General features: G+C 47.2%; 3 protein-coding genes across 4 annotated transcripts in view; 1 reads left to right on the forward strand and 2 right to left on the reverse strand.

Moving 5' to 3' along the window:
• The window catches only part of NASP (nuclear autoantigenic sperm protein), a 43,509-nt gene extending 36,665 nt beyond the window's left edge, over positions 1-6,844 (forward strand). For both annotated transcript variants that reach the window (XM_059374582.1, XM_059374583.1), the window contains 9 exons: positions 1,923-2,002; positions 2,614-2,699; positions 2,813-2,886; positions 4,032-4,220; positions 4,338-4,504; positions 5,173-5,229; positions 5,320-5,397; positions 6,069-6,197; positions 6,653-6,844. In XM_059374582.1, coding sequence (XP_059230565.1) covers positions 1,923-2,002; positions 2,614-2,699; positions 2,813-2,886; positions 4,032-4,220; positions 4,338-4,504; positions 5,173-5,229; positions 5,320-5,397; positions 6,069-6,197; positions 6,653-6,733 — 941 coding nt within the window. In that variant the 3' untranslated portion in view covers positions 6,734-6,844. The remainder of the gene's footprint in view (positions 1-1,922; positions 2,003-2,613; positions 2,700-2,812; positions 2,887-4,031; positions 4,221-4,337; positions 4,505-5,172; positions 5,230-5,319; positions 5,398-6,068; positions 6,198-6,652) is intronic.
• A 90-nt stretch (positions 6,845-6,934) lies between these two features.
• Positions 6,935-12,561, reverse strand: CCDC17 (coiled-coil domain containing 17). The gene is given in 14 exon segments (XM_059374584.1): positions 6,935-8,887; positions 8,890-8,968; positions 9,198-9,308; positions 9,382-9,592; positions 9,732-9,935; positions 10,122-10,258; positions 10,368-10,471; positions 10,703-10,819; positions 11,078-11,196; positions 11,287-11,370; positions 11,591-11,753; positions 11,852-12,047; positions 12,153-12,260; positions 12,340-12,561. Coding segments are annotated over 14 exon segments (1,824 nt in total). The 5' UTR covers positions 12,463-12,561; the 3' UTR covers positions 6,935-8,819.
• Positions 12,562-13,206: 645 nt separating this feature from the next.
• GPBP1L1 (GC-rich promoter binding protein 1 like 1) overlaps positions 13,207-14,793 on the reverse strand; it is a 54,106-nt gene continuing 52,519 nt past the window's right edge. The window contains exon 13 of the mRNA XM_059377078.1: positions 13,207-13,340. Within this exon, the coding sequence (XP_059233061.1) occupies positions 13,207-13,340 (134 nt within the window). The remainder of the gene's footprint in view (positions 13,341-14,793) is intronic.

The raw sequence follows: 14,793 nt of genomic DNA on the forward strand, positions 1-14,793 counted from the left end.
CATTAATACCTGGGTATAGGTTACTAGGTTGGAAAGTGTTTTTTAAAGTAATGGCTTCCTCATTAACTTCACTTTTTCTTCACCCTTCCATGAAGGTAGTATAGATTTCTCAAGGGAAACCAGTATTTTCCTCAGATTATCATAAGAATTTTAATTTAAGGGGCGCCTGTGTGGCTCAGTGGGTTAAGCCGCTGCCTTCGGCTCAGGTCATGATCTCAGGGTCCTGGGATCGAGTCCCGCATCGGGCTCTCTGCTCAGCAGGGAGCCTGCTTCCTCCTCTCTCTGTGCCTTCCTCTCTGCCTACTTGTGATCTCTCTCTGTTGAATAAATAAATAAAATCTTTTAAAAAAAAAAAAAAAGAATTTTAATTTAAAAATTTGATTTAATAAAACTCAGGTTTTATGGCAAATTAGATGTTACCTGGCATTCTGGTATGCGTAGGAACAGATACCAGATAATTTAAGAATACAGAATAACAATACATGTTTTGTCAATTTTTCCTACAATCAGGAAGGTAAAATGTTTGTTTCATAGATTCACCCGTCTTGAGAATTATTGAGAATGGGCCTCATTGTCAAAGTTAATAAACCAGCAATTAGTTTGACAAAGTACTAAGTATACAGATAACTTGGAAATTTGGGTACAGAGAGATACTTGTGTATGATGGTGGGTATTTATTTTAGAAGCACTAAATTACATGGTTAACGGGAAAAGTGAGTCATTTGATAAAAACCGTTATAGAGGTCAATTAACTTCTATAGAGGTCAATTAACTTCTAACTGATTCTTAGAGGATTTTCTTTTTTTTTTTAAAGTAATGTCTACACGCAGCTTGGGGCTAGAACTTGCAACACTGAGATGAAGAATTGTGTGCTCCACCAACCGAGCCAGCCAGGCGCCCTTCTTACAGGACTTTAGATTGTCTTAACTCATTTTATAATGTTTAGGAATTTTCTGTGCCTGTGCCCATTCTAAAGCAGTATTGCTGAATATAAAAAGTCTTAGAGTGACTTAATGGCTCTGAGGCCCAATTGCATATTTATGTTCCTATCATAGCTTATCAGGAGACAGTATTTGAGCTCTTTTGCTTGTGTTAAAAATGTTTAATGAAAGATGGCAGAGGTAGGCACAGTATGCCCAATTCAAGAATTGTTACGTGTCCCTAAAAGCCCATTTTTAATTACATGACGTTCTAAACTTTTAACTGGTGCATAGAGCTATTTATTAGCAGCCTGTCCTTAATGGCAGTTGACTTGTGAACGTATGTCAGTATGGTGAAATAGAGTGTCAATATGGCTGCAGATTTTAACATTACACTGGAGTAAAACAATTGGTAATGGTACTGCTCACTGAATTCTGTACATGCTAGAGCTGGCTGGAGTCTGTGGCATGCTCATTGGTGAGAGTTGGTAAGGACTACGCTTTTCTCTCCACAGCTGTGTTGTGGGAAAGCTAGTCTCTTGAGCATTCTTGCTCTGAACGGACTGGGGTAATTTAACTTTTTGTACTTTCTCAGCGTGTTAGTGTTAAATAACAAATGGCTGTTTAAAGACACCAGGAACACGGAGTTCTCCAACTGCTTCTGGCTAAGTAGATTGGAGCTTCTAGCAAATAAAATACTACAGTAGCTAATTGGTCTTGATCTGAATGATCCAGATTGACTTTTCTTAGAAGAGAAACGGCCTTCTGATCACTGAAGGTGTAAACCACAGACACACTGTAAGATTATACAATCTAAATCTAGGTTACACTTGAAATAGACTGTAATTATTGGCTTAATATTTATATTGCTCAAATATTAACTGACGGCATCTGGCCTGTTCTACCTCAGAATATAGGTTGACAGGCATTTACTAGGATCTTTGACTAGTTAGAAGGAAGATATCCTTAGTATTCTCAGTATTGAGGAATTTTTGCTTGCAGAAACTGAAGGCTCAGAAGAGGAAGATAAAGAAAATGACAAGGCTGAAGAAACGCCAAATGAATCACTTCTTGAAAATAAGGTAAATTATTATTTGTTCGGTATCATCATCTGCTTTCTTATTGTAGGACTGTAGCTTACTAGGGGAGGCATGATTATCATGGTCATTTCTTGGTTAGGGACTGGGGACTCCCTATTCATGCCTAGAATACACAGATCCATTTAATCCGAGGATGTTAGAATGGGACCCACCATGTCACTGTTAGATTTCTATCACTGACATAAGGTGATGACTTGGGATAGGAGGATTATAGGGACCCATTCTGTAGATTTTAGGGAGGAAGTCCAAATTTTAAGAGTCTTTTTTTTTTTTTTTTAAGATTTTATTTATTTGACAGGAGATCACAAGTAGGCAGAGAGGCAGACAGAGAGAGAGGAGGAAGCAGGCTCCCCACTGAGCAGAGACCCTGATGCAGGCCTCTATCCCTGGGATCATGACTTGAGCTGAAGGCAGAGGCTTTAACCCACTGAGCTACCCAGGCGCCCCAGAGGAAGTCCAAATTTTAAGTCATATATCATGTGGTTGTTGTTTTTTTTTTAAGCTGTGTTATATTATACATTTAGATTTGTGATCTGAAGATGTGCCTTTCTTATACTTCTGCCTAATACCAATGATTTGGATATACTTTTCAGTCTCCTCAAGAAAATGAAGAGGAGGAGATCGGGAATCTAGAGCTTGCCTGGGATATGTTGGATTTAGCAAAGATAATTTTTAAAAGGTAACACTTTTTGATGTTTCTAGGCTCACGTTGGGAGTTTGGAGCTTGGAAGTAGAGTATCGGTTAGGTTTGGACGAATGCTATTAAGATTTCTGATCTTTTCCTTCTTTCAGGCAAGAAACAAAGGAAGCTCAGCTTTATGCTGCACAGGCCCATCTTAAACTTGGAGAAGTTAGTGTTGAATCTGGTAATAACATTTTCCATTCTACTCTTTAATGTGTGTCTTTCTCCCCCAGGTCTTCCTCTAATTCCTTAAAATTCCGCTTGATCGATTTTCAGTGGTGGGCAGTTGGCTTTAAAAAAAGATTTACTGGGGGGTGCCTGGGTGGCTCAGTGGGTTAAAGCCTCTGCCTTCGGCTTAGGTCATGATCCCAGGGTCCTGGGATCGAGCCCAACTGCCAGGCTCTCTGCTCAGCAGGGAGCCTGCTTCCCTTCCTCTCTCTCTGCCTGTGATCTCTGTCAAATAAATAAAATCTTTTAAAAATAAATAAATAAAGATTTACTGGGGTGCCTGGGTGGCTCAGTAGGTTAAGCCTCTGCCTTCTTCTCTGGTCATGATCTCTCTGCTCAGCGGGGAGCCTACTTCCCTTCCTTTCTCTCTGCCCACTGTCTGTCAAATAAATAAAATCTTAAAAAATAAAAAAAGATTTATTAGATAAATACTAATTATTATTTTAAATTAACTTTATTTATTATAAAGCACGAGTAGGGGGAGGGGCTGAGGTAGAGGGAGAAGCAGGCTCTCTGCTGAGCAAGGAGTGTGATGTGGAGCTCTGTCCCGGGACTCTGAGATCATGACCTGAGCTGAAGGCAGATGCTTAACTGACTGAGCCACCCCGGCACCCCTGGCAGTTGGCTTTAAAAGGAGAGTGGGTTTGGGTTCCTATAGTTCCTACAATAGTAAAAAATTTCTTCCGAAATCTCTTCAGTAGGGATTCCCCACAATCCGCCCCCCTGCCCTGCACCCCCCTCCCCCTCGCCGTTAGGTACTTGTATAGTCCAGCATCCTGGAGGGGCTACAAAGAAAATGTAAATTAAAACAGGAGAGCAGGGGCTCCTCGGTGGCTCAGTCATTAAGTGGCTGCCTTTGGCTCAGGTCATGGTACCAGAGTCCATGGATTGAGCCCCACATCTGGCTCCCTGCTATGCAGGAAGCCTGCTTCTCCCTCTCCTGCTTCCCTTGCTTGTATTCGCTCTCTTGGTATGTCTCTGTCAAATAAAATCTTTAAAAAATAAAAACAAAACAGGAGAGCCTTCCTATAGAATCGTCTAGAATTTAGAAGTATTATTAAGTGCTGTCCATTTGCTTGCTATTCTTTTTCCCTTCATTAGAGAATTATGTCCAAGCTGTGGAGGAGTTCCAGGCTTGCTTAAACCTGCAGGAGCAGTACCTGGAAGCCCACGATCGGCTCCTTGCAGAGACCCACTACCAGCTGGGCTTGGCCTATGGGTACAACTCTCAGTATGACGAGGCAGTGGCACAGTTCAGCAAATCTATTGAAGTCATTGAGAAAAGAATGGGTGAGTGAGCATCAGCTACTTGACGATAAGCTTGACTGGCTCCAGTTCGACAGTATTAGAACAAAATGGATCCTTTGGTGGTAACGGTTACTGATCACTTCAGCCTGTTCTTTGTAGCTGTACTAAGTGAGCAGATGAAGGAGGCTGAAGGATCATCTACTGACTATGAGAAGGAAATTGAGGAGCTGAAGGAACTGCTACCTGAAATTAGAGAGAAGATAGAAGATGCAAAGGAGTCCCAGCGTAGTGGGAATGTAGCTGAATTGGCTCTGAAAGCAACTCTGGTTGGTTTGGTTTCTTTTAAAGTTTTGATAATAGCATGTTCGATACTGTTGGAAGGCATCATGGTATTGTGTTCTATTAGTCTAGGAACCGTGATACGGTTTTCAGGGAGTTGGTGGTTAGAAGGAATGTGAGAATTTATCTAGTTTCCCTATCAAGTAGTATAATGCTTAAGAGAATACACTCTGAAGCCAGACTGGGTTTAAGTTCTGTATCTGCTACTTGTTATGTGTGACCATGGGCATGTTGCTTAATGTTTCTTTGCTTTAGTTGACTCCTCTGTAAAATGGGGATAGTATTTGTATGTTAAAATACTTCTGACAGTACAAATGGTATTTGCTTAACAAATATAAGCTATTACTATCCCCTCTGAGAACTCCTCTGTATAGATAGCAAGATACTGAGCCGCTGCTGGAATGTCAGGGAGCTTTCTACGCCACAGGTGATATGATATGGATGGGTTAATTTAATATTTACACTGTGCCTAAGCCCCCGGTTTGGGGGTGGCAGGTGCAGGTAGAGAGGGTGGATGATACTGCTGGTATGTGGAGGCCCACTAGTATTTGAGGTCTTGGTCAGCTGTTTGGATGGTAGGCACCTGTTGTAGGTGTGTAGGTGACCTGGTGGGTTCTGTCTTGGGACCCACTTGGGTCTGTCCCCTCCCGAACAGGTGGAGAGCTCTACTTCAGGTTTCACTCCTAGTGGAGGAGGCACTTCAGTCTCCATGGTGAGTATTCAGGAGATTTTTGTCACTTAGTATTAGGCCTGTGTGTGTCCTGCGTAGTCACACATTGCTAACAGAGTCCTTTTTGTCAAGGTTGCCAGTAGAAAACCAGCAGATGGTGCTTCCTCATCAAATTGTGTGACTGATATCTCCCACCTTGTCAGAAAGAAGGTAAATCTGCATGTGGTCATTTCTATTTTCTTTCTAGTCCGTTTTTTTTTTTAAATTGTTGTTGTTGTTTTCCCTCAAATGACACACCAGGAATACATTCCCTAATATTTGGTGAATAAGACATTCACTTGGCAAAGTTGGTGAGGATTTGAATGAAGTTAGTTTTCAGTTGAGTATATTTTCTAACCATTTTTCCAGGCCTCTTTTGGCCCAGGACTGTCAGGAAAGCTTCTGAGAATTGGTTAGATCAGCTCTTCTTGGGAGGCTGGCAGGTTTTCCTTGATAGTAGTCGTTCAGCGGCAGACCTGCTGGTACTTAAAATCCTGTGGCATCCCATCTTCTGCCTATAATTACAGTTGTTTTTTCCTCTTGTGGGAGACTGTTTCCCGATTCACAAACTTGGGGTTTGGTTACTGTTCAGATCTACTCCTCACCCTTCCCCTAGAGAGGCTAGACTGGTATGTTGTGGCTGACCAATTTATTGTACTGAGCACAGGTTGGCGTCTGCTTCCTGTGGCCAAGGGTGAGACCTTGAGAGGCAAGGATCCTGATGTCGGGATCTTCGCACCATGGGGTGGCAGCAGTGGGGGAGAAGAGAAGGGCTTTTTAAGTTTTGCGGTACTTTGGAAAACCTTGGCACATTTGTGAAGCCTTTCCCATTCTATCTTCAGAGGAAACCAGAGGAAGAGAGTCCCCGAAAAGATGATGCAAAGAAAGCCAAACAAGAGCTGGAGGTGAATGGAGGCAGTGGGGATGCCGTCTCCAGTGGAAAAGAAGTTTCAGAAAACATGGAGGAGGAGGTGGGCAATTAAGAGAGCTTGGACTCTTGGATTATGTCCCCTTGTTCTCAGGTGCATGTTCCTCACCTTGAGCCTGTTTGGATTACTCGAATGCAGCCCTCATAGAAACTGTGCAGGAAACTGGTTTTGGAATGTGGGATGTCTCACTGACGAATGGAAGTTATATACATACCACAGGTCCTGCTCTAACGAATGTATGAGAAGGCACTTAATTGGGAAGACCATTGGGTTAGTTCTGCTTGCTCCCTTTCCAAGTGATGTGTGAACATTGGCTCTGTCAGCCCTGTTAGACTTTCAGAAATGGCATTACATTTTGTGGTAATCATCCTGTTAGGAGTGTAGGGAGCAAAGCAGGCTTTAGGAGACCTGTTCACTTTCTCTGCCTACTCGATTGTGTAAGACGGAAGGGCTGAAACTAGGCTCATTTATGCCCAGGCTCCCTATTTATCTTCCAGGCTGAGAATCAGGCTGAAAGCCGGGCAGCAGTGGAGGGGACAGTGGAGGCCGGAGCTACAGTTGAAAGCACTGCATGTTAAAGAGAGGGCGTAGAGCCTTCCTCCTGAGGGAAAGTTTTTGTATATAATGTATTTTTTCACTTTGGGGGGATTCTTTTTGTATAACTTCAATAAAGATTGTAAGCAAAGGTTGAGGCTTTGATGATTTTTTTCTTAAATACTGGCTGACTCTGTGCCTTGGAGCATTCTGGGTCAAAGATACTCACCCTGCCCCTTTCTGTACTGATTGATCTCTGTTGGGAGTTTCCATCCAAGCTCCTGTCTAATATGGAGGTGATCAAATCAAGCACAGCCATCGGCCCTTTGTTTTCTAGTGGTGCTACATTTTTCCCATTTTAAATATGAACTCCACTGTCTTGCAAGCCTTAAGTGGTGCTCTCTTGGTGGGGGCTACAAAAACAAGACTTGGTAAAGATCTTGCTGTTTGGTGTTGATACTGTTCGGTGGACTTCATGAGCTGATAACTGCCTGAGCCAGACCTTAAGTGATAACTGTTCCCACCTAGTCTCCAGTTGAGGGTCAATCATTCTGGAAAAAGAACTCTGAGGAAAACTTGTGCAGGAGGGGTGGGAGGGGGGAGTGATTGCTGAGGAAAACTAGTGTGCTAACTGTAGAGAATTGAGTATTCTGGTTTGAAAGTGGCTTGAGAGAGAGACTAGACACTTTGGATGTGGTTGGAAGCATTTGTGGGGAGGCTGGCTGGTGGAGTTTTGTTTTCTGTACAGAAAGGCTGAAATATATCTTATAACTTGAATCCAAATTGTTACCCATCTGCAGTTTTGACTTCTCAAATAAAGATGCTAAAAAATGCTCCTGGTCTGGACTTGTGCTTAAAGATCTTTCAGTGGGATCCTGAACTACCTGAAGCATTTCAGTGTGGCATGTGGGGTTGAAAGGCAGAAATGCCCACCAGTTCTGTCTGCGTAGTCAGGGTGTTGGTGCGCAGGGTACGTGTACTAAAGCCATCCCACTGGGACCTCACTGATGTACAGAGTGCAATGCTAAGTGCTGCCTTTGAGCTACCTCAGCCTTGACCGTTAGTTTAAGAACCTCTTAACGCACAAGTTACTGTTTGGATCTGAATTCCAAACTGTGTCTGCCCTACATGACCTAAAGGGATTTGGTAATTCTGACCACCCAGAGGGCTGCTTCACTGCACTAGACAGTAGGTCAGACAGTAGGTAGACAATAGGTCAGAATCTGCCGTTTTGAATAGCCAATGTCAGGCCGTTTTCCAGTTGATACATTGTTTCCTAAAAGATAGCAGAGAAAATGGTTGGAATTTTTCTGGGCTGGTTATGGTAACTCACGGCTTTGAACTTCCTGAAGATAGATGCTCTAGATGCTAAAGTCCTAAGGATTTTAGGCTTTTGACTAAAAGGTTGGCACTGGGTTCTGGCACTGGGACCCAATATCAAATTTCAACCAGATTTTACATGTGACCCTCTATAAGTGTGGAAGGTATGGGAGCTCCTAGTTCAATGGGGACCTTTATAGTCTGGAAGGATTCCCAGAGGATGTCCTGAACGAAGTATGGCAACAAGATGGGCTTTACCCCCCCCCCAAAAGAATTGATGACATTCCTTTAACAAATTAAAGAATGCCCCCTGCTTTCAAAGAATTTATATTCCAGGCAATACTGAAAATACTGAAAATACCCAATATCCATTTAATCCTCACATCCATTTTATAAGAGGAAAACTGATAAAGGCCAAGTATTTGTGGAAGGTGGCAAAGCTATGGTTGGATCTCCTATCTTTTTTTTTTTTTTTTTTTTTTTTTTAAAGATTTTATTTATTCATCAGAGAGAGAGAGGGGGGGAGAGAGAGCGAGCACAGGCAGACAGAATGGCAGGCAGAGGGAGAAGCAGGCTCCCTGCCGAGCAAGGAGCCCGATGTGGGACTCGATCCCAGGACGCTGGGATCATGACCTGAGCCGAAGGCAGCTGCTTAACCAACTGAGCCACCCAGGCGCCCCTGGATCTCCTATCTTGAGCTTGTATCTGGTGTTTGCTTCTAGACCCCCTCAGAACGTGGAGTAGTAAAGCTGCAGGTCTGGCAACAAGTCCTAGTTCTGAGCCTCTAAAGCTACTCGTGCCCACCCACATTCACCGGCGGTGGCGGTCAGAACCGCGATGGGGGCCCAAACCATCTATCCTTGACTCTGCTGCTGAGGGGGCTCTTCAGGAGGAGGGGGGTCAACAAAGCCAGCTTTTGGGGCAAGGAAGCTTGCTTCCAGTGAAGGTGAGCTGGACATCTGTGGAACAGGGAGAAGTGTATCTTTAGCAAGTGGTTTATATCTTAACTACCTAAGGTAAAACAAGTCAGCCTCACTGTGCAGCTCTGATTTCCTCATCTGTTTACATAGTCTGCCTAACACATGTATGATAGTTAAAGGAGTTAATTCACAGAAATAGCTTGGAACATGCTGGCAACTAACCACACCAATCACACTGCGGTATCCCTAGTGCTAGGTGAGCCCTCACCGGAGGTGGGTACTGGTACTCCTGGGCACTTGCGGGATTGATCTCTGCCAGCGTCTGGACACTTGCATCTCTTGCATTAACCAGTCGCAGAAAGAGCTCAGCCTGACCTACCTGGAGAGAGATGACATGGTACTGCGGCTGTACCTGGAGGGGAGGAGATCCAGTCCTTGTCCTCCACACTTACCTGGGGAATCCCATTCAATTGCCCAAGGCTAAGGCTAGGGTCCAGAGGAAGGGCCCGAAGTGGAAGACGCCAACGGCCACTTAACACCCTTTGCTTCTGGTCAAATAGCACTACTGAGGCCCAAGCCTTTGGCTGTGGTTCCCTAGTCCATGCCAGCCCCTGCCAGGCCTGTAGCTCACAGACCAGGGATACTGATGCTGAAGGTGGCAGCCTAGAACAACCAACACAAGATGTCAGAAGCCAGAACTGTTCTTTCCTTGGACAGCTCTCAGCCAGTGGCCCTGTATATACATGGGGAAACTCAGCAGGATGTGACAAAAAGCATCAAAAGTCAATCTCCATCTACTGACCTGGGTACAGGCTGCCTGCTGGCAAGGATGGCACAATTGCCCATGGGCCCAGGAGCTGGAGGTGGAGGCAAACAAAGGGCTGGGGGCAATGCTGTGGCTCCTCCTGTGTCCTGTCCATCTCGGGTCAAGCCAGTCATTAGTTGCACCCAAATCCAAGAGGCCTCAAGGCCCCGAAGGAAGTCATAGAAAATGACCAGCCCAGCCCTGAAGAACACAGGTTTCAGCTGCCATCTATACAACCCCCAACTCCTCTGAACCCTATCCCCTCATCCTTGCCCCTCACCCCATCAGTTCCCCAACCCTAGCTCTTCCTAGTGGGTCTGCTTAATCAGAAGATGGCCCAGTGAGGACCAAGTCACAGAGAATGTCAAAGGAGGGAGCAGGCCTCACCCAGGGTCATAGGGCGCAGGGCCCAGAACGTCAGAGGCCGGCAGAAGGAAGTACGGATCCAGACCTAGGTTCTTGGTCATGGTTCCAGGAACCTGCAGCTGTAGGTGGGGGAAGAGTTGACTCCTGCGGAATGCCTCCTTGGTGCCCATGCTTCCCCAACTACACAAAACAGAGCGGCCCTGGCCCCAGCCCCTGGGTCCTCACGGTCTCTTCTGTGCCACTCAATAGGATGCCTGTGGAGTGTGCAAGGGGCGGCAGGGGAGGAGCCACCGGCGGCGGGAGGCGCGGGGGATCTTCCCTCCTTCTCAGGCATGGGCTGGGATTCACCAAAGTTCGAGGCTCCGTAGGCCCTGGGACCGGAGTTAAGAGTAGGGCATGCCTGAGCAGGATGCGGCAAGAACAGGGTTGAGACAAACTTTCCCTGAGAGCCGGACCCACATGCATGGACACCTGGAGATGCACGAGGGCAGGAACCGACAGGGCACAAACGCGCCTCATTCCCCATGCACGGCCCCTCTAACCCCTTCCTCTGCACTCAGCGGGGGAGAGCTAGGTGGTGTAGGACAAGGGTGCTCACTGACCCCAGGACGCAGGGCCTGCACCCCTCTGCATCTGTAAGGCCAGGACTTCTGCCTCCAAGCGCCGGTTTTCGGTTTCCACTACTAGAAGCTCCCCCAGGGTGGCGCCTGCCCCCTTTCCTGCAATGAAAAAGTCCGACCTGCCACCTCCAACCTCTGGTAACCAGCTGTGCAATTCTGAGAATTCCAGCTTTAGGTCTCTATGAACAAGACCGGACTTGTCAGGTAACATTCTAGCCATTGCCACAAAGACCACCCAGGTGTTCCAACTTCAGGTGGTCCCCATGCCAAAGACGCCCCCCCCCCCCCCATCAGTTCAACCGCCCTTTTCTCCTCCCAGAATTAAGACCACCGCTTCGGAGAGGCCCTCCTGTTCACCTCTGCGGGTTCGCAACCGCCGCAGCTCCAGTGCTGATGCCTCCGCCTGCAACTGACAGATCTGGCCCAGAACGCCGGGGTTCCGGCCCCCGCCTCGAACGTAGGCCTCCCGCAGGGCCCTAGGGAGGGAGCAGGGGACAAAAATGCAGCACCGTCTATCCAGGACTGATCAGCGCTTCGCCCTTGCCGACCCGGGTCCGGGACCTCACCCGATCTCGGCAGCCAGAGTCCCTGGGTTGGCTCGCAGCACCGAACAACAGAGTTCTGCCTCTCGCAAGGCGCTGAGCCGGGCCCTGGCGCAGGGGTACACGCGCGCTGAGGTGTTGCGGCTCCCGAGACTCGGCCTCCGGAAACTCCGCCCCTTCCCTACCTATTGCCTGCGACCTTCCAGCTGCGTGGGCGCCTGCGCCTCCCGCGTCCCGCCGCGGCTCCGCCCTCAGGTCAGGCCCCGCCCCTCCCCCCGGCCCCGGGCCGGTTCAGCCGCGCTTCGAATTCTCCCGCGCCGGGTCTCACCCGGACTCCGGTTGTAGCTGCTGAACTTGCGCCCCTAGCACTTCCAGAGCTCCCCGCGTTCGCCCGGCTTCTGCCCGGAGTTCTCGAAGCTCCCGCTCCAGACCGAAAAGGCGTGATATTCCGCCTCGGGTCTGGGCCAAACCTTGGAGGCGTTGGCTCAGTTCTGAGGCGTTAAGGGACGGAGTCGCAATGGGTCGGACAAACTCAAAGCCAAGCGGTTGGGGCAGGGAGGGCCCGTTATCCCCCGTCTCTTTCCCTCACCCTCACTGCGTCTCTCCAGGGCCCGGCTCTGTGACTCCCTCTCCGCCACTCGCTTTGCGTGAGTCCCCTGCAGCGCCCGAAGCCGCTGGCTGGGGCTTCCAGCAGCTTCGTGGGTGCGGCCCCCAGTCTGCGCCTCGGTCTGGCTTCGGGGCCCTTCTAATCCCCTGGGGACCTCTGTTATCCAAGGTCGCATTTCCTGAAGGTACAGCCGCAGTGTTCGGGGTAATCTGACCCGGAATCTGCGTGATCTGTAGATTTAGGGAGGATGCTAAAATTTCCAAATGGGGAAAGTCCGGAGTACCTCTTCTGTTAGCTTCTTAAGAGCCAATTTGCTGGCCTCCCGGTCTGGGAGGCCCTGGTGTTCTTGTGGCACTACCTGGCGACAGGACAGGGTGTGGGGTGAAGAAAACTGAGGCTCAGAGTTGCTTGAATACCCACCCATGTGGCCATGGAGGCGGCCCTTTTGAAAGGTGGTCTCTGGGTGTTACCTCTCGGGTCAGACGGCCAATGCAGAAACGCTGAGTGTGAGTGGCCAACAGCGTCCAGGAGCGGAAAACCATGTCACAGGACCCACAGGACAGGAGCCCCGGCTCTCCAGAATCGGAGGCCATGGGATGGGACCCCTTTCCTGACACGCCAGCCAAGACCTGCAAGAGAGAGGACAGAGAGCAGGGGAAAGGGAGAGAAGGATGAAACAAACCCAGAGGCAGAGAGAGTAAAGGCCAAGTTTGCTGCGTTTACATGATTAAGTTTATGTTTGGGGAGGAGACTTAGCTCCCTGGGCAGCAACCACAGGTCTAGGCAGGTCCAGAGCCTGGGTGGGGAAAGGCTGATCACCTTTGGGAGGAGCCCCTGGCTTGAAAAAGTGTCACAAAGTCGCTCCACTGCATTATATGAGCATGTGCAAGTCCTTTGACCACATCTTGGTTTCTCTGCTGATATAAAGGGGAACAAACAGCTGCATCCCAGACTAGCTGGGCCCCTCTCACATACTCCCCCTCCCCATCACTGGTTATTCAACAGTGTCTGGCAGGGAAGTATCATTTTGTTCATTCTTGTTCTGCCCAAGTGAACATTACCCAAGTTAGTGTTCTCTGTTCTAGGGAACACCTGGGAGAGGAAGCCTTCTGCCCTTTTAGGCTTTGTTAGGAAACTTGTCTTCCCCCTAGGCTGAAAAGCCTTCCCTCTTACTTCGGCCCTTGGGAAGCAACCACAGCTTTTGCATAACCAAAATCACACCAAAGCTGACAGTTTTTCCCTCATCCCATTCCCGTTTGTTTGGGGTTTTGACCAGAGAGGGAAGATAATTAGCACAGCCCAAGGAATGAAAGTTCTGGGAGAACACAATGAATCTATCAGATGAGAGAATCAAATATAGAAAGGTAGCCCTTCATTCGAGACAGGGCAGGGGACTTTTGTGCTGATCGGATCTTTGCCACCTCCCCAAATACATGCATCCACCAGCAGGAGCTCTGAGGCCCGTTTCTCCCTTAAGGGAGAAACAAACTCCCTTTTCTAAACAAGACAGGGACTTACGGTAGCAGCCCTCTCACCATGTTAAGGCCAAGGTGTGATCAGCAACAGGTTACAAGTGTTTCAAAGCATGTGATCTCAGCCAGCTTAATTCCAAGCAAGAAAAAGGGCACATTTTTAAGAAATTTGTTCTGTGAAAGCTAGTAAGTGGCAAAGCTCAACCCCAAACAGGCAGGGTATCTCTATCTCAACCAACTTATTTCCAGTTTAATACTTTTGCAACTTAATTCATTTTATAGTATTTCACTGATTGTAAGATGTACTCCCCACCCCCCCCAATTTTAACACTGAAATCGAGACCGACAATAGAGTATCATACCTGGCAAGTTTTCTTTCCTTTTTTTTTTTCTTTTTTTAAAGATTTATTTATGAGAGAAAGAGAGAGAGAGAGATTGGAAAGCGGACTCCTTGCTGCATAAGGAGCTGGACTAAGGCTTGATCCCACAACCCTGAGATCATGACCTGAGCCAAAATCAAGAGTTGGAAGCTTAACCAACTGAGCCACCCAGGGACCCGGCAAGTTTTCTTATTAGTACATAATGCTTCAAAAGATATATCCAATGAAATATGATATAGTTCTTATTGCTCTGTCTCAACCACCATTTCTACATGGACTGCTTGTAACCCCAGCAGAAGAGACTATGTAATTCAGTGTGGTAGATAGGGTCTCTGCCCTCCTAGCCTTTAGAATCTAGCCAATGTCATGTTGGTTTCTCTGCCTCTATCCTTTCTGGAGACACAAGTTAGTTCTCTTTCCAACAAGCAGTCAGGGCTGTTACTCTGCTGGTTGTCTCCCACTAAAGGGCAATCCTAGACCACTATATCCACCAGGGACCATGCCCTGTAGGGATGGCCAGAGTGCCAGTGTCACTGCTTGCTTGCTTTAGCTTCTATCTGTCCGTAAGATTTTGGCCCAAGGCTTCATTTTGAATATAATGGTTTATTCTCTTCCCTACTGGGCTGGGCATTCCCTGCACCCCCAGAGCCTTGCAAAATGCCTGGCTGTACGGGGAGAGCTGGAAAGTGTATGTTGAATGAAAAACTGTGCCTCTTCCACTGGGCACGCTCAAACCCTTTCCCATGTTCCTGTTTAGCAGGAAAACTGAGGCACAGAACCTTCCTTGTAAATATGCAAACTGGTAAATACCCAGGCAAATGAAAATCAGTTTCAGGAAGGAAACTTGGGTTTCTGATTTTATTACTGATAATTTATTGCACAAATTTTTCTGCATCAAAAAAGTATCCGCTAAAAGGAGAAACAGTGGTGTCTGAATTGAGATTTCCCTCAGACTTCTAGAAGTATTTCCCTCTAAGAATCCACTCCTCTAACTTTAAAGGAAATATACTTCTTACACAAGACAATCCAAACTGATGCAAAATATTTATTCCAAGTTAGTTATTTTATGCAG

Source organism: Mustela nigripes, chromosome 14, assembly GCF_022355385.1.
Source record: "Mustela nigripes isolate SB6536 chromosome 14, MUSNIG.SB6536, whole genome shotgun sequence".
NCBI lineage: Eukaryota > Metazoa > Chordata > Mammalia > Carnivora > Mustelidae > Mustela > Mustela nigripes.